General features: G+C 54.0%; 1 protein-coding gene across 14 annotated transcripts in view; it reads right to left on the reverse strand.

The window, feature by feature from the left end:
* Positions 1 to 23,351, reverse strand: part of Nfix (nuclear factor I/X) — a 96,527-nt gene extending 73,176 nt beyond the window's left edge. For 4 of the 14 annotated variants that reach the window (XM_011248326.3, XM_006530756.4, XM_006530760.4 and 1 more), the window contains exon 1: positions 2,099 to 2,190. Coding sequence is in view for 3 of the 14 variants with exons in the window: in NM_010906.4 (NP_035036.1) it covers positions 22,111 to 22,137 (27 nt within the window). In the remaining 11 variants the exon portion in view is untranslated. Of the gene's footprint in view, positions 1 to 1,303; positions 1,328 to 2,098; positions 2,201 to 3,617; positions 3,819 to 22,110; positions 22,482 to 23,257 lie in introns of those variants that run through there. The other 10 variants (NM_010906.4, NM_001081982.3, NM_001371053.1 and 7 more) reach the window with 7 other exon arrangements.
* Between the last annotated feature and the right edge of the window lie 1,114 nt (positions 23,352 to 24,465).

Below are 24,465 nucleotides of genomic sequence, written 5' to 3' on the forward strand. Positions count from 1 at the left end.
GATACAGACTTTGTAACTGGCCTTTGCCTCCCAATAGATAGTAAGGACAGCTAATAAGCACAAGAAGCCTTGTTTTAAATGCTCAGCCACCGGTAGGTCTCTTTATCTTTAAAAACAAAATCTTATTTGTCCCCAAGCCGCTGGCTTCTGGGCCTAGATAGACTTTAGATCCTGGGCACCTTGGCCTAGACTGATTTGGCTAAGTACCCACAGTTTAAGCACATGGCTGTGCTGTAAGTTAAAATCACCAGATATCCCAAGGTCCATTTTACTGCAGACTAGGTAAGGAAAGATACAGGAAATTAGAAAGGCCGCAAATCGAGCCCTGGAGAGTTCACCTAATTCCTGGCACTTATAATCCTGCCTGTGTCTGGACTTAAGCTTCCTACATAACCCCCAACCCCACCACACAGAGACGTGTGTCTCCCATCTCCACAGAACCTGTGCTCCTCCCTCAGAAGGCTATGAGAAGCCATGGGCAGACACTGTGGACAGGCCTCTGGCAGCGGCAAAGGAAGAGACCTGGCTGCTTGTCCTATGCTTGTCCTATGGGTGGGTAGGGCCTCCCTCTCTGGGGGAGGTGAATAGAAGCTTGATGCTTAGTGAAACTATCCAAGAGTCTGGAAATGCTAGGAATGGAAACCACCGGAAAATGCACTTTCTAAGGAGGAGACTCTCCGATAATTTGGACAAAGCGGGTTTGGGCTGATTTGAGCTTGTCTTCCTCTGTTCGGGGAAACAACAGTGACAGGGCTTATGTGAAAGGTGTCCTTAGGCAAGATGGATGGATTTGCCCACACCAGAGCTGCGGCTCACTTAGGGTCTATCTCAGAACCAGGCCACATAATACCCCTATAAAAATGCCCCTGGCGCCCCCACCCCACACACGCTGCCTTTTCTCCCCTTTCTACAAATCGGGAGCTGTGGCCTGGTACCCGGCCAACAAGCAGCCTCATTCCTGGCTGGAACGCTCCTCTGCTCCAAGCACATCTCCCCTCACCCTCTTGGCACAGAACTAGGGTAGGGATGGGGGTGTTAGAGGAGATGATCTATTCTCTCCAGTGCCTCTGGAAATTGTTTACTTTCATCTTGTCTTCTATGGGGAATAGGAAACAAAAACCCTAGTCTTTAATTCATTATTTAGCTAGAAACTTCCGTGTCACCAAATACAAGTAAATGCTGGGAAGCCAGAACTCTCTCCCCTAGTCAATGGGCTGAGTGGGGATATGGCCCTTCAAAGAACAGCAGGACAGGTGACAGCCAAAGGCTTCAGGAGGCAAAAGCAGTATGGTGCCTAACCCACCTGGTTGGCTTTGACAGTGTCACTCCACAGTGGCCCAGGGCCCAGGAAGAGGGAGGGACCCCACAGACCAGCTTCACAAGTTTCTCTAAAGAAGAACAGAAAAACTGACTAAAGGTGAGAGAAGGAAAAGGGCCTGCGATAGGGTAGGACGGGTGAAGCCCTGTATCCCGCACGAAAAAAAAAAAAAAAAAAAAGTCTGCAGGAAAAGAGTCCAGGGCAAGAGCAGGTGCTGACGCTGCCTTTGCGGCTGCTGTAACGAGTCCTCTCCTTCAACAGCAGCTCCACTAACATTCTAGCACCGGCAGTGGCACTCCCAGGCACCCTGACCCCCGAGAGCACCATCAGGATCCCACCCCACACCCCCACACCCCCGAGTTGCTCCTCAGTGCTTCCTCTGCGGAAGGCCCAGGCTTCTCAACATCCCTGTGCCCAGCCTGCCTGCACCGTGGCACCCTTGGCCCTAAGGGAGCCCCTTTCTTCAGTTACTGCAGCAACAGGCAGAGCCCGGAGAGCTAGGGTTTTCACTGCTTGACGGTTCTGGGAAAGCTGGGCTGGCTCTGCCTGGGCAAAGCTGCTTACCCAAAATGTTCAGCTTCAGACATTTTCCAGTCCCTCAAAATGTATTGCTCCCAATTATTTTATGACCAGAACCACTGCCAAGGAAACCCTAGAACCCTCATTTCCCTGGTGCCTAGCTCCTGCAGAGAAAGGCTGGCACCAGGGCCTGAAGGACTTCGGACGGTGCCCACCCTCTGCTGCCCGCTCATTCCCTCCCGGGCTCCCTTTCTTTCTCACCCTCTCTCCCCCTCTGCGTCCTCCAGCTCCAACACAAACTGTTTGCACGGGAAGTCTCCCTCTATGACCCGATTCAGCACACACAAGAGAAAACTGTGGGCGACAGACCCAACGTCCTAACGAACTTGAGTTAATTAATGCTAAGGAAGAAAAGAGGCGCCCTCGCTCTGTTGAATCACGGTTCACTAGTCCTTTCAGTTTGCTGTGGGTGGAGGAAAAAAAAGAGAGGCTTTTTGGTTCAAATATTTTTGGGGGGCAAAGAGAAAACAAAAACACCGCAGAAGGGCTGTGGGGGGTGGAGGGCGATGCAGTCGCTACCTGCCCGAGAAGTGTAGAGGCGAAAAGAAGGAGCCAGTCAGGGCTGCTGAGCGGCCTCCCTCGCGCTTCGGGCCAGAGCCGGCAGCAGAGAGAAGGAAGGCGAGGGATGACTATCATTGGCCTGCTCAAACACATTGCTCCAAAAATTATACTGTCAGACTAGAAGATGCACGTTTTAAAAAAGTCCAAATCTAAAAATTCAATTTGAACACAGCCGTGAAAATGTTTTTACACTGCAGAAAACTGAAGTATGGATGGCAAGCTCACAGAAAATGTAAGTGCAGAGGAGAAAAAAAAAAAAGAGGTGGCAATGGAGGGGCAGGGAGAACAGCTGCAATTTCACTTTCCAGATGTTGACAGCGAAATGTAATTGGCAAGGAAGGTGCTCTGCACTGCTTCTCATGCTCGGCTTCTGACACTAAATCCCACGTCTATACCTAAGTCTTCAGGCCGCATGCAGGCCTTCTTCACTTGTGGATGGGTCAGGAAGCTGTGCGAACTACCGGGCCTTGGAGGATTTTTTTAAAAAAAAAAAAAAAACAAGGCTTCTTACCATTCTTAGCAGGAAAAACTGAGTAAAGCAAGCTAGAGTACATTTTTATTTAAATTTGTATTTTAAATTTGTAATGGGCCACCTTTTCTTTACCTTTGGGCCCAGAGTTTTTTCAACTTTTAGCAGAAGCCGCTGTGTATAAAGAATGCTCGCATTGTAAGTACATGGCTCCATACATTTCCACAAAGAGAACACACCCATGCAACTCCACCCAGATTAAGAAAGAACCATTTACAGTACTGCTAAACAGGCCTTAAAATCTTAAGCTATAGAGTTTCCAGAATTTAGGAATCCTTAACAACAGTTCTGCAAAAACCCAAGGGCTTCAAGGTGAACATTTGTGTGTGTACAAGGACCTTAGAGACCAGAGACCAGTGTGTGTGCTCATGTGACCACAGAAACCTATGGTGAACAGAAGCCCCCCATACTCTGTGATTGGGGGAGAGTCTTTCTGTGTGTGTGTGTGTGTGTGTGTGTGTGTGTGTGTGTGTGTGTGTCTGCTCAACTCTGATCCCATCAACAGGCCATCCAACTGTGCAGCAGTTCAACAAACTAGCAAGACTTGGGATGGGGGGTGGGCAGGACAAGACCCACAGAGCTAAAAGCCAACAGCCTTAGTGACTGAGGGAGCAGGGCCCCTCCTCTTACCCTGCCAGCAGGCACAGGCAGGGACCAGGGGGCCTCTGTAAGTAGGTCAGGAAGCTCCTAGGTGTGAATGAGCTGCTCCGGGTTTGCCCTTCGCTGCCCACCGGATTCCTGCTGGGAGATGAAGGGACGAGGGCAGAGAAGAAGGAGGGGAGGGAGAAGCAGGCAGCTGCAGGCTAACTTTGGGTTCTGAGGCTCTGCTGCCCCTGATGAGAAAGGCTGAACTTTGCATGTCTACCTATGCCTCCCTCATTGCCTCTAGACCCAGCTGGCTCTCCCCCCCCCACACACATACACTCTTTACTTTCACTAGCACTAAATTTACTTTATAATTTTAAAATTAAATTTAAAAAGAAACCAGGAAAGAGAAAGCACTGAAGGCAAAATACCTCCCACGATATCTCTCCAAGGAGGGGGGAGTTTCTGCTTATGTAAAACGATGGAATGGAGGGATCACTGAAAAGTCTAAGCACCAAATAACCAGGAAAATGAGAGAAACGTGTTTAATTTAAAACACCTGAAGCAAATAATAAATAACTCCCTCTGCCGCTTGCAGGCCCTCTCTGGGTGGAAGCCTCCCACTCCCTGGTCCAGTTTCCTTCCTTTCTCACAGGGAGCCATTTCCTCAATACCGAGGGTCCTTTCCTTCTAAGTGGTCCTCCCCACTTCTTGGGGAAAGCCTAACCCCAAAGTCTACCTCCACAGCCCCATTCACAACCCTCTCCCCAATTCCCATGTCTCTCTAGGCAGTGCCTAGCCTTTGCATGGTCTTCCTGTGGAATCCAGAGCCTGTGGGTAGGAGCATTTGTGCTGCCCAAAGACAAGATGCCAGCTCCAACCCAAGCAGACAGATCTCTCCCCTACCAAGGGCACAGGACTGCCAAGGCAGCTCTCCAGGGCCACACCATCTTTATTACACATGGGCTGGAGAGAAAGAGAGAGGAGAGAGAGAGAAGAGAGAGAGAGAGAGAGAGAGAGAGAGAGAGAGAGAGAGAGAGAGAGAGAGAGAACACGGAAGAACTACATAGCTTAATTTAAAATAGTCCAGGGGTCTAAGCCCTCCCCTAGGGCAATTTTTAAAGCCCTTGATCCTTTTTGAGGGTGAGGGCTGCAGGATAAACAGTGCAGGCAGAAGTGGGTAGATCTCTTGAGTGTTGAGTCCAGCCTGGTCTACATAGTGAGTTTCAGGCTAGCCAGATCTACATAGTGAGGCATTGTCTCAAAAACAAAACAAAACAAATCAAAACACAGTGAGGCTACTTTCCTATACCAGGGCTGGCTCTCCCTAAGCTCGCCAGCAGCCTGGGAAACGTGCCCTCACTGGCAAAGGGTACCAGAGCTGGGCTCCTTTCTTTTTAAAATCGCTCTACTTACTACAAACCAGGCAGCAGGTCAGGGCCCCCGAGGTGGAAGAGAGTCAATTCCAACTTGGGGAGAACTGCAAGTTTTCCACTCTGTGCTAGTCTGGGGATTTTCGAATCCGACCAGAGTTGAAGGAAAAGGAGAGAAAGAGCTGAAGAGCTGGAACTAAAACTAACCAGGCCGGCGGAGAGCGAGCGCTCCTCTGGTCCTTAAATAAGACAACACCGGCGTGGAAAGGAGAAGTGCATGAGTTATTTCTCACTCTTTAATTATTCCAATTCTTAGCATTATTTTTTAAACCACTACATTAGCCAATGCTATATTCTAACCCCCAACAAAGCTGGTATTTTCCCCTGATTACAGACTCTGCTGTGGCAAACTCAGGCTCTGACTACAGAGGAAGCACAAACATGCACTCTTAAATGAAACGGGTTTTTTTATTATTAAAATTAAAATAATGGCCTGCATTCTATAGCACCTATTCATCGGCAAGCATGCCAGGTGCCTCATGCATGCTTCTACCTGGAAGATCAGTCTTGAAAAACTTGGCCGCAGTGGTGAGTCTCCTGTCCCACTGTTGGGGTCACCAGCATTTTTTTCCATGTGTTTTCTTTTTCTCCCTTTTTCCCTTCCTTTCTGCCTTTTTCTACCATTCAGTCCGTCTTGCATACTTTTTTAAAAGTAGTAATAAAACTTTAAATGGAAAAAAATTAAGTGGAGTAGACTGGAGACTTGAACAATAATAAGGCACTAAGTGTGTTGGAGTTTCAAGAGGACTGGGAGGAAGGTTCGAAGGTGGGTCATCTTAACGTTCAGGATGCAGGTCTAGTAGGTGTTAGCCTCTGCCCAGGGTCACCTCACCCTCAGTGAGCAACTAGGAGGGAGATAAGTCTTCTGCAGTTGGGGACCGTAATGGTCCTATACTATACAGGCGCGGTTAATTCAGAAGGTGCTTTGGTAGCGACTTTCTTGGAACTTCTTGAGGGTGGCTCTGGCGCAGGGGACAACAGCCTACACCCCCTCCCTTCTCACACAGGTTCCTTTTTCTACTTTTCCTTCTCCTGGCCCTGTTCTCCAACCCCCAACTACAGGTAGCAATGGAAAGGATGGTTTAGGCGGCCCAAATTAAAGAAGCTCCAAGAGACAAACCCAGGCTGATCATGGGGGCAAAATAAATTTTTAAAATGAGGGTGGTTTTTGTTGTTGTGTTTTTGTCTTTAAACAATACAAAATAAACAACAACAAAAACCAGGCTGCACAAGACAACTCGAATCCCGCGGCCTGGAAGCAAGAGAGAGGTGGAAGCGCATTTTCTGCCACTTAGTCACTTTTCTTGCCCGTGCTTCCTGAAGCCCAAACGCCCCCAACCTCGGCCAAGCCACGGCACAAAAATCTCCCCTGATAATTCCCCGCCGCCAATGCTCCCTACAAAGCGGCGGCTTGGGAAAGTCGCCCGGCTCTTGGGGCTGCAAGGCTGTGGGCGGGACTGATGTCCGGGTGTACGCCGAGGACTCCGGCTTCTGAACCTCTTAGGAAAAACACCGGAGCCTCTGGTGCCGCGCTAGTCCAATGCGCCTCGGCTACCACCCGGCTTCTGTAGGCTGGACTCCTGGACTCGGGCGGAGAAACTGAGGCAAAGCAGCCCTGGACAACACCCCGCACCCTGGAAGGAACCCTCGAGGCAAGCGACATGGGGTCGCGTGGGTAGTTCCTGAATCGGGAGTCGGGACACGTCTGCGCACCGCGAGGTCCCACGGGCAGCTCGCGACGCGGACCCCTGTTAGGGTTTAGCCGGTGTAAATGGTCCTGTCTGGGTGCTTGCGGTCTTTTTCACACTAGTCCCCTTCGCTGCCCCCGAGGTAGGTGTCCGCAAGACTCACTCCAGTCCCCCGCGGCCACGGTGCCACAGGCGCGCTACTCTACTTAGCCTCGACGCCCACTCCCGCCTTTTGCCGGCTGTGCGCAAAGCCCGCCGTGGCCCGGGCGACCCCGCTGTCCCATCAGGAAGATCGGCGGGGCAACTAGGACAGTGCCAAGTGCGAGGGACGATGGTTAGCAAGGTCCTCCTGCCTAGGCCCTCGAGAGACCTCGTCACCATCCCCTCCCACGGTGTCCACTGTTCGGTCTTAAGACAGTAGCAGCAGCAGCAGCGGGTCCGGGGGAGTGCCGCACACTGCGGTGCCAAGGGGACACCCGGTGGGCTACTACAGAAGGCACCCGTGGGTGGGAGGCCGTCACCTATGGAGAGCACACAACTGGGGCTGCACGCAGTCACATGATGGTGACCAGCAGACTGGAGAGAGGACTTAAGATCGACAAAGGGCAATGGTGGCTGGACCTTGGGGCTTTCAGGGAGTCTCCACTGCGCTCCATCTTAGCCACTCCCTCACCGGCTCCTAAATCCTGCGGCTGATGGAGCACTCGCCGCTGGACTCACCTAAAGCGTTTGGAAGCGCGGAGCCCCAAAGGCCACAGTAGACAGCCGGCTGGTGGCAATTTAGCATAGAGTGGGTGTCGGGGGGCATTAAATGGCCTCTTTGTGAATTTAGGCAAACACACACACACACACACACACACACACACACGTCCCCTGACCTCCAGCACCCACCACCCGGATTGTGTTTGGAGAGTGCTGAGGGATCCAACCGTGCAGCCCAAGCGGTCCTAGGAAGAGGTTCTCGCTTTTAAAACCGTGGGACATCCGAAGTAAAGAGGGGGTTCATTCCGCTTTAACCTTCCGGCCCTGCCAGGCGAAAGAAGGTTTTGCAGGTTTGGTCGGAGTCTAGTGGAGGTGGAAAGTCCTAACACAAAGGGAGCAGGAAGGGCGAGGGGGAATGGACACGTACACACACACACACACACACACACACACACACACACACACACACACACGGTAAAACTGCAGATATAAATACTGCACAGGCAGGAGTGCCGCCACTGGGCAGCAGCCTTTCTGGGGCGTCCCACCTCAGCCCTCAGGGATGGATGTTTGAGGGAGTGAGTGTTCTAAAAGAAAGTGAGAGGTGCGAATTAGGTCTCCCCTCCCGGCCCCTTCCCCCACAACAGCCTGAACTCGGTTTTGGAGCCAGGTGCCCTGGGCGGTCTGGCAGGTGTGCGGTTCACGTGAAACACACTCGTGTGCAGGCTTGGGAGATGCGTCCCAGTGCGCTTGGTGCCACAAGCGTGGGCTCCAGAGGCTCTTGCAAGTACACAGATCACCTGGGTCAGGAACCTCCATGAACGCTCACTGTAGTGCACGTGCTAGGATTCCCCCATCTCTGCCCGCTCAGGGGAGTTGATTATGAGTGTCGGAACCCTGAGGCCCGAAGTCTGCCTTCTTTAGGAGTCTGTGTGCCCCCTCCAGCCTCTGTGGGGTGGTAGGCCTAGACATGCGCAGACGCTTTAGATTCTGATTCAAGGCGGCTTGAGACTGTTTGGAGCCCAACAGCTGGATCCTGTTTTGGTGTGTGGACGTCCCAAAAGCCCTACTGAGGTGTCTCGGGAGCCCCCATTCTGCACTGCACGCTGTTCCCTGCCTGTGCAGTCCTACTCTCTAGCAGCGGCCACGTGTGCCCGGGGTTGCTGTTGAGACCCAAAAGAGCTGGGCTCTGAGCTCTGAGTCGGCCAAAGGGGCAGGGCCCGCACCCTGCAGGCTTCGGAGCGTTGTCGTTGGAGCAGTGTTGGTTTTGGCCGAGGCAACTCCAATGGGGGAAGCCCCGGGAGCCGGCGGGGGTGGAACAAAGGAGGGGAAAGCTAGAGAAGGCGGCTGCAGGGAGGACGGAAGCACCCTGGAACGCAGAGGGACCCTGGGGGTAGGGGTGCAGATGCATAGAGATGCTGGGTCTGACCGGGCACAGTGGTGAAACCTAGAAGGCACTGTGCCTCTACAGCCACGTGTACATGGCTGGCACAGACTTTTTACTGCTAGTGAGTCTACCAACTAGATCCCCACAGGACCATAGGCTGCCACCATCAGCAAACCACATAGCCACCCCAGCCTTACCATTTACATACACATTTCAGACCCTCCGTTCGCATGCTACACACAGTAGCCCTCCCATGGCCTCATACCGTCCCCGTCCCGTGTCCAGTCCCTTTTTATGTTGCTATGGTTGCTATTATCAGTTGGGGGTGACTGTTGGGTTTCTTAGTTTGGATTTTGGTTTTGGTTTTTCTGAGACAAGATTCTTCCTCTAGTCCAGCCTAGTCTGGAACTATGTATACCACACTGGCCTCAAATGGTGGCGATCTTCCTGCTTCAGCATCTACCTCCTGCGTGTTGGGATTGCAGGCGCACACCACCCTGCGTGGAACTTCACCGGATCCCCGTGCCTATCACAGCACTATTTGGAGTCAGAGAGTGTCTGGATTAGAGGGCACAGTTCAGTGTGCCCCAGCTATGGACAGTTTGATGACTCTTACTTAAGCAAAAGCTGCAGGTTCTGATTCACAGCCAGGCTTCTGGAAGTTCACTTTTTCCCACCTGGAATTCCTAGGAGAAGAGCCTGGGGGAGAGGGCTGAGGCTGAAAAGATGACCCTCCACCACTACTTGATCTAACCTAGCCCCATGGGGCAGCTGGGTTCATGGCCTCTGTTTCCTTTTCTGTAAAAGATGCTATTGATAGCTGCTGCCTCTTGTTAAAAAGGTGGCAGATCACAGGTGCTTCTGCCTGCCTGCCTGCCTACCCCCTGCCCTGTGTATCTGCTCTGGGGATGGGTCCCTAGCTGTTATTTTGATTGTGAGGGATCTATGGCTGTGACAAGCTGTGACGCTTGGTGTGATCGCATGAGGCTGGCTGTGTGACTGTGCCTGTGTGTGTGTGTGTGTGTGTGTGTGTGTGTGTGTGTGTGTGTGTGTGTGTGACAGGTTGTGTGTGAGACTGTGCGTGGACGACAGATTGTGCCGGTGTGCGGCAGTGCCTGTGACAGGCTGTCACCGCGCGACAGACTGCGGGTGGCGGGTGTTGCGGGCATTGACTGTGAGTGGAGATGAGCAGTGTGGGGCTGCTACTGGGGGACCCTACAAACCCACTTCCATAAGGATATACTTGATAGTGGGGGGTGGAAGCTCTCATGGTGAGTGGGGGTGACATCCCATTGTCCCCTCAAATCTTGGCTTTTTCATTCTATTCCAGGGGGTCCACCAGTTTACAGCCCTCAGAGGTGACAGAATGGATCATGTGACAAAGCCTCCCCACTGTGTCAGCTCATTGGCTTAGTCCTTGCTGGTATCTGGGTGACCTCCGTCCCCAGGAGAGTCACTAAAGACCTCAGGCCTGTGGCTTTGTGCCCTGTGACCAGTTCTCTCTTCTCCTGACCTCCTCCTAGCCGAGCCTTGGAGAGCCAGAGAAGAAAGGGAAGAGATCTGAAGGAAGAGAGACAGACTGGGGTAGGAAGGAACAAAATAAGAGCTAGGGTGCAGCTCAGTGGGCAAGCACTTGTCTGACCTGCTCAAGGTCCTGAAGTAGATCCTCTAGGGAAAAAAAAAAGGCAAGTCAGGGAAGATTAGAGGAAATCAAGACAGCAAGGTTGACACAAATTATTCCAGGGGACTTGGAAGAGATGGTCTGTGTGGGTTAGGGCAATGTTACAGTCACGCAGTCAGGATGAGATTAATGCCAGCTACCTCCTAGAAGCCTAGAAGCAGCACTCAAATAACAGGCCCCATGCTCAGAGCTGAGCTGGGGGGCTCAGCCCTTTAGGACATACCAGGAACCCCAAACACAGCTGAAAACCTGCCGGGTCAGGGCCCCAATCCAGGGATTCTAATCGTATCCATGAGGACCTCAGCTTCCCTCAGTGGGTAGAGAGACTTCTCCAAGTATGCCCAAGCCCCCAAAACAGAAAAATTCGTCTGAACATCTGAACTGTGTGACAATCCAAAGTGACAAAGCCTCTGGAAAGCTGGAAAAAATCTGGGGACTCGGGCTAGGGGACACTGCCCTGTGTCACACACCAGGAACACATGTTTCAGGCCTCCCTCCTCAGTGTGTGTTACATGGTGTGGCTAGCTTTCTGCAGTCTCTGGTGTGCATGCTCCAGGAAGATGTGTGTATCCTGAGTGGGTCTGCTCTGAGTGTCCGCTCAGAGCCAGCCCCTGCTACAGAGCGGGAGAGGCACGAAAGCACACCCCCCTCATCCGAAAGTGTGTCTTTGATACTTGCAGCCTCGGCAGCGAAAAACAAGTTTCCACAGGGCCGCCTTGGGCTGAGGCCAGGCCGTCCTCAAATAACATTTGAAGTTACTTAGCAAACTTTGTTTAGTGCAGAGAGACTCGGGCAGCGGGCTTGGGGGAGGGGGTTAGTAAACCGGTTCCTCCAAAGTCCCTTGTCCCTCTGGGGGGTCACAAGTCCCCAACACCAGATTTGGTCAGCCCCATCCCAGCTCTGGGCTCTGGAGAGGGAGAGCAGGAACCCAGTAGCTCCAGGAGGAACTTGAAGGGAAGGATGTGGGCACACCATCCATGAAGACTCCCTTTGCCTGCTGACACCTGGCATACAGATAACAGCCACTCTGGTCTTCTGGATGTCCAGAGGTTAGCACAAGACCTGGTGGGTTTCCAGAAAATAAAGAATCCTACTTATGCTAAAGCACAGCTCTGCCCACCTTGAGGCTAAAGGAAGAGGCAGGTCAGCCAACTGGCTTAGAGAACATGCCCATTCCAGACGTGCAGATAAGTAACCAGCAAGTCCCTCATGCCCACATGCCCACATCTCCAAAAACCCCAATTTTGGTCCCAGCCCTAGGCGGCAGAGAAGACTGAGAGAGCCAACAACAATGGCGGGGTTGGAAGTGAGGTTGGCGCCTACGGGAAGGGGAAGGGAGGTGATGCCAGGAATGGTGAGCCATAGCAGGCAGAGAAGGATGAAGAGAAAGAAAGAACACTAGGGAAAGATGGAAGCCAGGCAGACATCTACGCCAAGCTCCAGGCTGCAAAGGGACAGCGGGCAAAGCAGCTCCAAGTCTTTCCGAGGAGTAGGCATGGGGGGGATCAGGCCCCAGGCTGCACGGGACAGGCAGGGGACTGGAGGTGCCCAGTATCACCCCCCACCCCACCCCACCCCACCCCCGCGCCTGCACAAGCTCCGAAATGGAGACTGGCACTAGCAGCCGCTCGGCTCTGCCCAGGCACAGAGTGGGGGTGGGGGCAGGCAGGGGGCCAAACCAAATGCCACCAGGCTGGGTATGGTGGTTGCCAGCCTTTAGCATTGATCCTGTCCTAGGGCCCCCCCTACAGCCCTTGATTTGGGAACTTTAGGAACATAGGGGTCTAGTAGCCCAGTGAGAGTTAGAGACCCAGAATGCAAAGCCAGGTCCCCCGAAAAGTATGGCAGGACCCCAAGACTCTGTAAAGATGGTGTAGCCTGGTGCTGCCAGGGTGACAGGCTGAGGTAAAAATAAACCAGGCCCACCCCCAGGAGCTAAATCCAGGGCTCCAGGTGGAAGTGCTACTCTGGGCTACCAGTTGCCCCCACCCCACCCCCTGGCTCAGAGTGCCACAGTCGAGAATTTCAGTGCCTGCCCAAGCCCAGATTCTGTACAGGGGAGGACACAGCCATTCAGCCCCCTGGTCTTAGGTAGACACCATGTGCTGTATCACAGAGACGCAGAAAAGATGACTGTAGATGGAACGGCCGTCAGTCAGAGGTTCTGGCAGATAGTAGAGTGCTGAGCCCCCTCACCCTTAACCTCCAGGCTTCCTGTCCTAGAGAGAGTGACAGAGGGCAATGGGAAAGGGTACCCAGACCCCCTCTGCTAACCCTGCATGGCCTACACTCAGTGGGCCCTGCTGAGCTCATTCCCACAGCACCTAGCACAGTCCCAAGGACAGGACACACCCTTGTTTATCGGGCTCACTGTCTGCCTTCCCACTGGGGCTGGCACCTTTGCTGGGCTTGCACCATGCTGAGCCCCCAGGGCCTAGAACAGGGCCTGGCACCCAGGAGGTGCCTGGTAAATATTTGTCAAAGGAATGCACAGGCCCCCTGGCTGTACCCCTAGCACACAGGCTCCGGCTGGATGCCAGCAAGGTGTGGGAGAGGGCAAGGGGCCTGCTATGCTGAGGGCAGGCCTGACTAGTGGGGGTGTAAGTGTGGAAGACCACCCGTATTGTAAGCGGTAGACAGAATATCCCCAAGTTCAGAGTACTAAGGTAGGTACAAACAGGACTGAGAGTGAGGCACACTTCACACCGGGAACTAGGGGAAGGCCAAGGGCAGGGCAGCCTCGTCCTCAGGACTCGGTGATCAGAAACCCTGCAGAGACCACACAGCCTCCTGCCCTTGGTCTTGGCACTACAGGAAGCCTCTTTGGATCTCATTTTGACATATATATATGATCAAGTACACATGTTCATATTCTTGTGCAATTCTAGAGCATTTTCTGCGAAAAACTTCACATCCTACTACAGCTCTGCTCTCTTTTTCAGTCTTATCTATTTTATTGTTGTTGTTATTATTAGTATTATTATTAGTATTATGGTTTTTTGAAGCAAGATCTCACTATGTAGCCATGAGTGGCCTGGAACTCTGAGACTTTCCTGCCTTTGCCTCTGAAGAGCTGGAATCAAAGGCAAGCCACCACACTCAGTATGTAAATATATAAATTTATATACCGAGACAGGTAAACCTGGCTGGGTAAACCAAGCTGGTCTGAAACCCTTAATCCTCCAGCCTCAGCCTCCCAAGTACTAGAATTAAAGGAGTTGACCTCCTCGGGCTGGAGAGTGAGCTTAATGATTACTCTTGTAGAAGACCCAGGTTCGATACCCAGCACCCACATGGCGGCTTGCAACTATTCCTAATTCCAATGCCAGGGGATGCAACACCTTCTGACCTCTGACCTCCTCAGGTACCAGGTACACATGTGGTATACAAGTATGCACTCAGGCAAAACACTCATACAGGGCCGGGCATGGTGGCGTACACCTTTAATCCCAGCACTTGGGAGGCAGAGGCAGGCAGATTTCTGAGTTCGAAGCCAGCCTGGTCTACAAAGTGAGTTAGTTGTAGGACAGCCTGCCCGGTCTACACAGAGAAACCCTGTCTCCAAAAACAAAAAACAAAAGCAAATAGAAAAAACCCCACTCATATACATAAAATAAAAATATTTTTACAGGCCTGAGTTCACCCCCGTGTTAGCCACAACACTGCTTTCCAAATAAAACCCAGAAAAGCTGATTGATCTGTCTAGGGTCACAGAGCGAGTGAGAGCCTAGCCTCAGACCCAGGATTCCAACCTGGAAAGCCTCTCTCCTCATAGCAAACCTGGCCTCACACAAAAGAAAAGGAGGGCATGCGCTCAGAGGGATATAGCCCAGGAGTTAACACGGTCAGCCCTCCGTACACACTCACTGTTGGCTATAATTTTTAGGATAAATGTTCACTTTGATAGTCCTCTACAAAAGGCTTCCTCTCGCCGCCATTCTGGTAGCCATGGCTTTCTTCACTTCTTTCGGATCAGAAGAGAAGAACTAAAAGCTCAAGAGTGAGGGCCCAGCTCAGAGGCAACACGAGAGGCCTGGGTTCAGGCCCAGCACCGCAAAGGAACAAAGGCCAAAGGATTAGACCCCGCAAAGAAGACATCTCAGAATTCAACTTCATCCCATTTTCTGTCCTCTATGGCTGCAAGGCAGTGAAAGCAGGTACCTCAGCTCTCGGGTCCAGAAAACCAGCAAAACCCTGGGTCGCATCCCACAAGCTAAGCCAGAGAGCAAGGGCTCCAAATTCTATCAGGACAGGTCAGGTCTGACTCGGTCACGTGACTCAGTCCTCCAGCAATGCAGGCCCCAGGAAGGGTACTCTCATTTGGGGGCCTATTTCTATCCTGGCCCAGCTGTGACCAAGTGCAAACTGATAATATACGGGTGTCACTCTGCTCGGGTTCACATGTGTGCAGCTACACAGGGGACAATGTCCAGGTCTGTGTGTGACCTTGTGCTAGCCGGCCGTTTTGTCTTACTTACACGTGATATGTATTGGTGCACCAGGGGCATGGAGCGTTAGCTGGATCTACGTGTTTATTACTGGATGTGCTTGCAAAGTAGTGACTTATTGGGGCTGGATTGTTCTTTGTAGTGGGGTGACCCATGCAGTATCCCTGACTTCCACCCACTCATTGCCTGTGTTGCCCCTTTATGTGTGCCAACCGAATGTTTCCAGACATTTTCTGTTGGGTAAAAATCACTCTGAAGTACTGGGCTGAGGGATATAGCCACGTCCGTGTGTTCAAGAGTGTTCTGTTGCATGCATATGCACAGGCATGTGCCTGTGTTTGGAGTGTGTGTGTGTGTGTGTGTGTGTGTGTGTGTGTGTGTGTGTACGTGTGTGGTGATCATGTGTGCTGTGTCATTGTGTGCATGTGTTTGTGGGTTTTGTGTGTTCCTGTGTGTTGGGTGGTCGTGGTCTGGACTGTGTTTCACAGCGTGTGGTTGTGTGACTGTGAGTCCCCATGCATCTCCACCCACACGTGGCTCCCTGCCTGTCATGCGCATTGATATGCTGGGGTGCGGCTGGGTATCTGTAGGTGTGGGGGGGGGAGTCTCTTTGTATGTACACGTCTGTGTGTGTGCGTGTGCACACATGTTTATGCCTGATGTAGGGAGGTTTGGGTTGCCAATGTGACTTTCTGCCCGCCAGTGCCAGGCAGTGTATGACTTTGTATGAGACAGACCCAGAATACACTCCCCCACCAGATGACTGTGTCGAAGCTGGTATTTCCCTGGACCCACCTGGATGCTTTGTGCCCTTCTCCCCTGAGCTGCAGGCTAAAAAGTCACCTCTTGAGACACAGGAGTGGCACTGAATGCACCTCAGAGTCATCCCTTCCTCCAGCTTGTCTTACAGACTCAGGTGGGGACAGATAAGACCCCTCTCTGGTCCGACCTGTGCTAGGAATGCTGGCACCCGCTTTGGCAGAGAGAGCTGGGTCCTGGCAATGGAGGTGAGCACTGGCCCCTGCCCACTGCTGGCCGCCACCCTCAGCTCCCCTCAGGGTGGGGTTTGGTGGGTAGAAAGCTCCCCAGTGCAACCCAGCTTCTGATTGGCTGTGCAGAGCCGCAGTGCCCGATACCCACCTCCCCTCTCTGGCTGGCGCAGCCACATCGGTAGTGGTGGCAAACGCGACTCTGAGTTCTGGGCACAGCTGCGCCTCACAGAGGCCTGCCAGCCCCACCAGAAGCCAGACACCCCAGCTCTGTGCCCCCGACCCCTCCCTGCCTGCCTGCTCAACCTGGCAGCAGAGCCACCCTGTCCACTGTCCCCTCAGGCTGCCAGGCCCAATCCCCCTCATCCCTTCACCCTCTGGGCCTGGGCCCCCCTTGGCCAAGCCTACTCTGGGGCCCAGGCCCCTGCTAGAGGCTGCTCCCGCCCTCAGAGGGGCTCCTGAGAAGGGGGAGGTGTTGAGGAAGGGGTGGGGGGTGGGGAGCTAGCCCTTCTTCCTTTAGTGAGTGAGCCCAGAGCTGGAGCCAAAAATCGAGGAGGAGAGATATTCAGAGAGAGCCAAGATGCGTTTGGCAGGAGAGAGAGGGAGAGAGGGAGCGGGAGGGGGAGGAATGGAGGAGGGAGAGAGGAAAGAGCTGGAGAAAGGGGGAAGGAAAGGGGGCCTCAGTTTCCAAATCTGAACCCCCAGAGCCTCCCAGGGATACCAACTGGCTCTGGGGTATGGACCCCAAGGCAAGTCTGGCAATGGGGCGCTTAGGACTATAGGGACAGTGGCCTCAGGTCCACAGAGACAGCCGAATACCCAGCTGGTCAGGCCAGGGCAGCCACAGGCAGAAGCCAAAATCAATGTGCACTGAACAGACAGAGGGAGGTCTATGGGCGGCCCCAACACACCCCGCACCTTGCCTGCACAATGAGCTTCTGTCCAGGACAGGGAGAGGACAGCAGGGCCCACAGCAGGGCCACCCCGGCCACACAACCTCACGGGAAGGGACAAGAGGCCAGCCTGCTTCCAGCTGCTAAGCTGAGGGACCTCATGGGCGTCATGCATGATGCTTAGAGGCTAAGGAATGACTGAGAGAAGTGCCATGTGGTAAGACACAGCACTCACAGGGACAAGCCCTGGATATACAATGACATGGGGTGGTGGTGGGGGCCTGACACACACAGACATATGCTGGCATGTATGTGAGTGCAGGCTGACACATGTGTGAGCTACCGATACACACTTAGCAGTGACTGCTTTCCTTCCAGAAAAAAATAGAGGCCAATTCATTGTTACAGGAGGGACCTGCTTGTCACTGTGACACAGTCACTCCACTCTAAAGCACAGCCACAACGGTGGTGGTGACAGTGACAGCTACAGTGTTATCCAAGGCCTGGACAAGGACATGCTACAGAGGCATGAACAAATGTGGTGATGCACATCTCAGCCACACTGTCACCAAACACATAAGAGAAAAAAAACTGAGACAGTCCTTAAAGTCGAATGCATATAGCACCTATCAACAGACTCAAAAAAAAAAAAAAAAACTGGAAATGAACACCCACACGGTCATAGGGGTCCCAAGGACATGGATTTCTGTAAGACCACCCGGCATGCTGACCGAGATACAGGGATCTTGAGAACCCTGGCAGCCTATCACAGACATCCCTTCATCCTCCTGACCCCACACCAAGGACTTTGGAGGCAGGAGAGTAGGCAGCCCTCTTGTTCATCGATCCAGCTTACCAGGGATAAAGCTGTATGCCCATTGCCAAGGTGGAGAAAGTAGTTAGGGGTCTTCTATGCCTGTCTTGATTAACTGGAGGACGGGTGCTTCGAGACCCCAAATTCCAGCCCCATTCCTGGGTACAGATAATCTATGCAGTCAAAACACATGGACCCAGAGTCACCTCAGGATCTTGCCCACACTGTCAAGTGCTCACACAGTGTCCTGTGGATCCCCATCGCAATCAGTGCAGCGTTGTAAGTGGCTTGGAGCAGTGGAGACATCTCATGATGAACCAAGTCTCCATGCTTTGTCCAACTCCATCCAGATCCAGGGGTGCTTACATACTCTTTACCAAGAGACACCTAGTTCCCATTAGACTGGAAAGGCCATCTCCTCATTTCACGCCAGTCACCTTACCCTACTGTGAAATCTGTCACCCTCCGCTTAGTGGAGGCTACAGGACCCCAATAAGAGAAAAAGAGCTGAGCCTTGTCCTCCCAAGTTCTTGCTTCCTCCTCCAGGACGTACATGAGGATTGCCACAGTGGCAAAGGGCTCCAACTCTTCTTGCTTTCATGATCAACCTTCTCTATTCAAGGAGGGTCCAGATGATGACAACCACTATAACAGGGACACTTCTCAAGCACACATCATGTACTCATCATGGCAGTGAGCTGCATTACAGGGCTAAAAGATATGCATGTGCTTTACAGACCAGGAAAACCGAAGACCAGGAGGTGCAGAGCAGAAACTTAAATTCCCCCAACCCCACTCTGACTAGTCCTTGACCTCTGCCCCGACACCCTCCATCTGGCAGCCCTGGAAAGTGCATAAGACACTCATGTCTAGGCCTAGAACCCAAGCTCCTTTGGGGAATGTATTAACCCAAAAGAACCATGGCTCTGAACTCAGTCAGGCCCACCCCAGGAAATCTCCCAGGACCCCAGTGGGGTGCCAAAAGTAACCCAACTTGTGTCTGTCTCGTTTTTTATGTTAGGAATAGGAGGTGTGTGCAAAGCCAGGGCCACAGAAAGAAAAGCCAGTACCTCTAGGCGGTGGTTCACACCCATGGTCCAAGCTCTTAAGAGTGGAGACAAGGGGATCCTATCTTCAATACAGAGCTAGCCTGGGATGCATGACATCCTGTCTCCATCAAACAACCACAAAAGCAAAACTACCAAGATAGAGCATGGTGGTTCACCCCTGTAGCCCCAAGATGACCACTGTAAGCTCAAGGCCAGCCTGGGCTATACGGCAAGATATCCATATTAAGAATCAAATGAAAAAAGCAAACCGTGGATACCAGTTGGTTCAAGAACAAAAAGCAGTCCATAGTCTACGGGGACAGAAGAGTGGCCATAGTGAACCGAAAAGGCCACAGACAAAGGGCAGGTCCAGCTCACCTTCAGGTGTGTACATGACTGTACGAGATCAAAGGTTCTATGACCACCACAGGAAGATTGGCAGAGGTGCCCTCCGAGGGTGATCCTATCTGTGTACATCCATGTGTGTTGTTGTGTGTGTTCACAACTGTCTACATATTAGCATATGTGTTCGTGTGGACAGGAGTGGGAAGATATGGGTGTGCATGTAGATATTAAGAGAAAGTCTCATTCACGACTTGAAAGCCAATGATGTCATGTCTCCATGTGAGGACGTATGCCCACTGCTCTCAGCCTAGTGTGCACATGCACACCTGCTGTGGATGAGTTTGTGTCGAGGGTGCTGGGACTCTAGGAGCCACATCCGCACATGGCTGTCTTGTGATGCCTGTGAAGTGTTGTTTATGAACACAGGCACATACTTTGGCCTTGGTGGCTATGTGACAGGGAGGTTTTCATGTCTGAACTTACATGAATGAATACACCACGTATCCCATTCCAAGGGGCACATGGGTGCTGAAATGTATGACAAGAGCTATGTGTCTGGTGACGTCAAGGTGAATACGGTGTTTATGATCTCCCCTTGGCGGCGATGGCACATGTGTGGTGTGTCCGTTGTCGAGGGGCCCACGGGGTCCACCGAGTCCATCCGACTCCTGATGTCCGCCTGAGACTCAGGCCTGTGGCAGTAAAGGGCTCCAGCAGCTCCAACAATGGCCCCACCCACCGCTGGATCAGTTTCTCTTTTCTAGGAGATCCTCCCCACTACCCTTCCTCTTGCCTGCCCCACCAAGCCCCGCTGCTCCAAGCTTGCTTCTGTTCAATCATTTATTGACTTTAAAATTGACGCCAATTCTGGTTTGAAAAAAGAAAGAAAGAAAAGGGAGAGGGGGCAAGGGGTGTAGAGAGAGTCTGAGAGAGAAATGGGGGAGGCCAGAACAAAACCAGAGACAGGGACAGAGGGACACCTAGAAACACAGGACAGACATGACAAGGAACAAAGAGCAGAGATAGAGAAACACACACACACACAAAAAGGCCAGCCAGCAAAAGAGGTTGTTAGAGAAGCAAAGATGGGAGGCAAACTATGGCAGTAGAAAGAGAAGTGGCCGAGAGGCAGGGACAGCCAGACCCTGATGACCGAAGGCTGCCAAGGACCCTAAGCAAAGGGGTTTCCCTGCCCACCATGCAGGGCTGGCAGACTGGTGAGACTGTGCCCACTCCCCTCCCAGGCAGCCTGGCATGTGCAAGATGAAACTCGCACAGATTGGAGCCCGTATTCCCTTCTGGAGTGCCACAGAGCCAAACTGAGGCCATCACCCCAAATCTGGGGGCCATCCCAGTTCCTCCGGGTAGCCTTGGCACCCGGGCATTAGCTGGTTTTTTTCTCTCCAGTGGTGGGTGCTTCACCTGACCCATGGGTGAGGAGGGGGTAAGCCCAGATGTCTGGCAAGGTTGGAGTGGAGGCAGGCTAGCAGCCTGGTAGACAAGGTAGCTGCTGGGACATGGGGTCTTTGTCCCACTAGCACTCAGACACCAGCAGATCATCAATCTCCCTGAAGGGAGCCACAGCTCAGATCTAGATAGCTGACCAGGTCCTCCTGTGGGGAACCCAACACAGAGTAGTTGACAACTTGAAGGAACAGACCCACACTGCTATGGTGGTCAGATTGGCTCTTAACGCTTGCAGGACAGGCGAGCATGGGCTCCTCCGCTGACACACACTTGCACGTGATTTGTACTGGAAGACACACCATCTCCCCTGGTCATCTGTGTTTGTGCCACGCAGTCTGGCCACTGCCAGCCTACAGAAGTCACACACAGACTCTAGACACACAGACAAGTAGCCCCTGGGACTACAAGAACGTGGTGTCGCTGGAACTGCAACCCGCCTGCATATACCTTCTTGCCCTTCAAAACATCCTGGCATGCTCCTTGAATACCTGGCCATATATACACACCATGAGTATATGTTCCCACTCTAAGGTGGTGGCACTTTTAGCACTTGTCGGAAAGGGCTCTGGTTTAGCAAAGGATTGCCATTAGGGACTTGGGGTTGGCCTAGAGAGCTCCCACAGACAGGCCTGGCCAGCAGGCAAGGCTAGACAACCTCCACAAATTCCCTCTGCCTGCCGAAATCTGTCATCTGCCCTGGCCTGGTCCTGCAGATAGAGCTGTGAGGGCCCCTCTAGATCTGGGTTGGTCTGGCTGGTGCCCTCTCAGAGCTTGGAGTCACGGCTAAAAAGAGTGGGGTGGCAGATCAGGCACGCTCCAGGCCTGAGCCTCCGCTACACCATAGCGCAGGGAACTTCGCTGGAGGCGGGACGCGTTCTCGCGCTCGCGCTCCCGAAGCACGCCAAGGTCGGCGCTGCTGTGCCCGAGGCTGACCCGACGGCTGATCCCAACAGGGTCGACCTGCGGTGGCCGCCGCCGCTCCCGCCCTTCCCGCCTGCGGGTAGCGGACCGGGATTCCCCGGGGCACTTCCAGGTTCACGCAGCGGCGGTCCTGGTCTTCGAGACCGGAAAGTTTGCACGGAGGAAAGTTTGGGGCCGGGGAGCCGCGTCTGCAAACGTCCAGGATCCGCAGAGAGGCGCGGCCCGGGCTGGCAGCACGCCCGTCCCTCCCTCCCCTCCCCTGCCCCTCCGAAATTTGGGAGCCCCGCCATTTTCTCAGCCCCGCTCCCATGCGAGGCCTGAACAAAGACTTTGGGGAGACGCCCGGGCCGCTCGGGCCGCCCGGGGCACCCCAGCCGCACGCAGAGCCGCTGCCCACACGCCCGCCACTGCCACCCCGGGGCGGCCGCGCCGCGCCGCGCGCACGGAACGCCGCCCGCCCGTGCTCCCCCGCGCCCCGGGGCCACTCTGCCTCCTGCCGCCGTGTCACCCTGCCCGCCCGCGCCTGCCACCACGCCGCGTCGCCGCGCAGCAGCAGGGGTCCGCTGTCCGCCGCACCCCGCCGCGCGCGTTCGCCCCTCGCCCCCTCTCCACGCACTCCTGCCGCGCGCCCCGGGGCAGCGCCCCCGCGCCCCGCCCGCTGCCCGCGCGCCTGCGGGACCCCGGCCCGGCCCTCCCGGGGCGCGGGGGCGGCGGCCGGTACCTGGGTGAGGCAGTACGGGGAGTACATCGCTGGGCGCCCGGGCGCGAGCGCGGAGGCCGGCCGCGGCGAGGGCAGGCCCGGCAGGCGGCGTCGCGCTGGCTGGCGCTCGGGCTCCGGCTCCGCTGCTCCGGCCTCTGCCGCGCGGCGCCCGCCCGGCCCGCGGCCCCGCTCGGCCCGCCGCCGCTCCGCGCTCACAGGCTCGGCCCCGCGGGCTCCGGGCCGCCGCCGCGCTCGCCGCTGCCTCTCGCGTCCGCCGCCGCCGCCGCCGCCGCCGCGCGTCTACTCCATGCCGCCGCCGCTCGGCCGCTCGCCCTCGCCCGCCACCGCCGCCGCCGCCGCCGCCGCCGCGCTGTGAAAGTGAAAGTTTAGACAAAGTTTGGAAGCGGCGCACTCCGGGGAGAGGGAGCGGGCGGGCGGCGCGGGCGGGAGGAGGGGCGCGGGGAGGGGCGGGCGGGGCGGGTGAGCGCGGCCGGCGCGCACACACATGCACACACGCACACACGCACACACACATACACGCGGGGACGCACACCGACGCGGCCGCCCCGACACGTGCTGGCCGGCGTTCGGGCGCCGACACACGCTGACACGCAGCAGGGCTTGGACGGGCACAAATGTCACGAAGGAACGCAGGGCCTATTCCTCATGGAGTCGCAGCAGACGGCGGTGCACACCGGGCACAGACACGAGCAAGAGCCACACACCACCTACTGTCACATGTCGTCCCAATGCAGACAGATGCGGAGAGCCACACTAACATACATGCACGTGCCACACATGTTCCTGCAGAATATTGACACACACGATCACACAACCATATATACCTTGTCACACTCTGGATACACAATGACACACCAACACACAGCCACGCCAAAATATCTTGGAAGACAGCTATGGCAACCCAGACATGGTGACACTGACACATGGGAGCCCCCATACAAAGGACACAAAGTATCACTGTACATACACACACACACACACACACACACACACACACGTTATACATTGAGTTGGCCAGATATACCCCAGACCTAGGGCACACTGATCTACAATCCTGATAGCAAAACAGCTGGCAGGTTCTGTAAAAACTCTCTCAAGTATAACACGCATGCATGCGCGCGCACACACACACACACACCACCCTTACCCTTCATATGTCTCCCATAGCTTTGCACATGTCCTGGGACTTAGGAACATTATTTGTATTGTGGTGATGCTCCAGCCCATTGCAGGCCCAGGATTCCCCATTTCCACTGCAGATGGGAATGAGGTGGGGTGGGTTGGCATATGGCATCTGTCTGCAATCCCTGCACTCAGAAGCTCCAAGAGAAAAATTATAACTGAGCTGTAGACCAGCCTGAGCTACATAGTTTGAGGCTGGCTTGACCTGTGTACTGAGACCCTGTTTCAAAACACACACACACACACACACACACACACACACTCTCTCTCTCTCTCTCTCTCTCACTCTCTCTCTCTCTCTCTCTCTCTCTCTCTCTCTCTCTCTCTCTCTCTCTCTCTCTCTCTCGCAACAGAGAGAGAAAGGAAAAGTCTTCACAGAGAGGGAGGGAAGAAAGAAGCTGGGAAGGGGGTACTGGAAACTCTGAAGTAGGACATAGAGAACTGTTGGGTGACTCTAGGTTGATGGGAAGACTGTGCCCCAGTCCCCAGGCAGATCCCACCAAGGTAGAGCTCCCTCCTATTGCTAGGTGCAGCCAGCACCTTGTCAGTCCCCACCCCCACCCCCCAGCCAAGAAGCTGTGGCAATTCTCAGCAATGCATTGTCTGGCAGGGTGGTATAGGAGCCCAGGTGTGCGTGAGTGAGTATGTAGGGGCTAGGAGGTACAAGGATGTGTATGCATAAATGTCCCTGAATGCTATGCCCCTCGTCCCAAACCTCTGAGATGGGGGGCAGGCGATGCGCCTGGGGTGTCTGGTGTGGGTATGAGCAAGGCCAGTTTTGTGTGTGTGTGTGTGTGTGTGTGTGTGTGTGTGTGTGTGTGTGTGTGTGTGTGTTCAGTATATTCTGAGTAGTGGCGTGGGTGTGGCTGTACTCATGGAGGTATCTATGAGTCAGCAAAGGTGCTTCCACCTCCCTCTGCAAAGCACGGGGAACATAGCTATCAGGACAGGGAATACTGGTCACTGATGGAAATGTGAGTGTGAATGACAGGAGATGAGGCCATAGGACACTGAGTGCATCAGCACTGACCCAACACGGTCAGTGCAGCCACATTGGAGATCTGTAACATGTTTTCCCCATATGTGTGTGTGTGTGTGTGTGAGAGAGAGAGAGAGAGAGAGAGAGAGAGAGAGAGAGAGAGAGAGAGAGAGAGAGAGAGAGAGACCCAGCAG

Source organism: Mus musculus, chromosome 8, assembly GCF_000001635.26.
Source record: "Mus musculus strain C57BL/6J chromosome 8, GRCm38.p6 C57BL/6J".
NCBI classification, from domain to species: domain Eukaryota; kingdom Metazoa; phylum Chordata; class Mammalia; order Rodentia; family Muridae; genus Mus; species Mus musculus.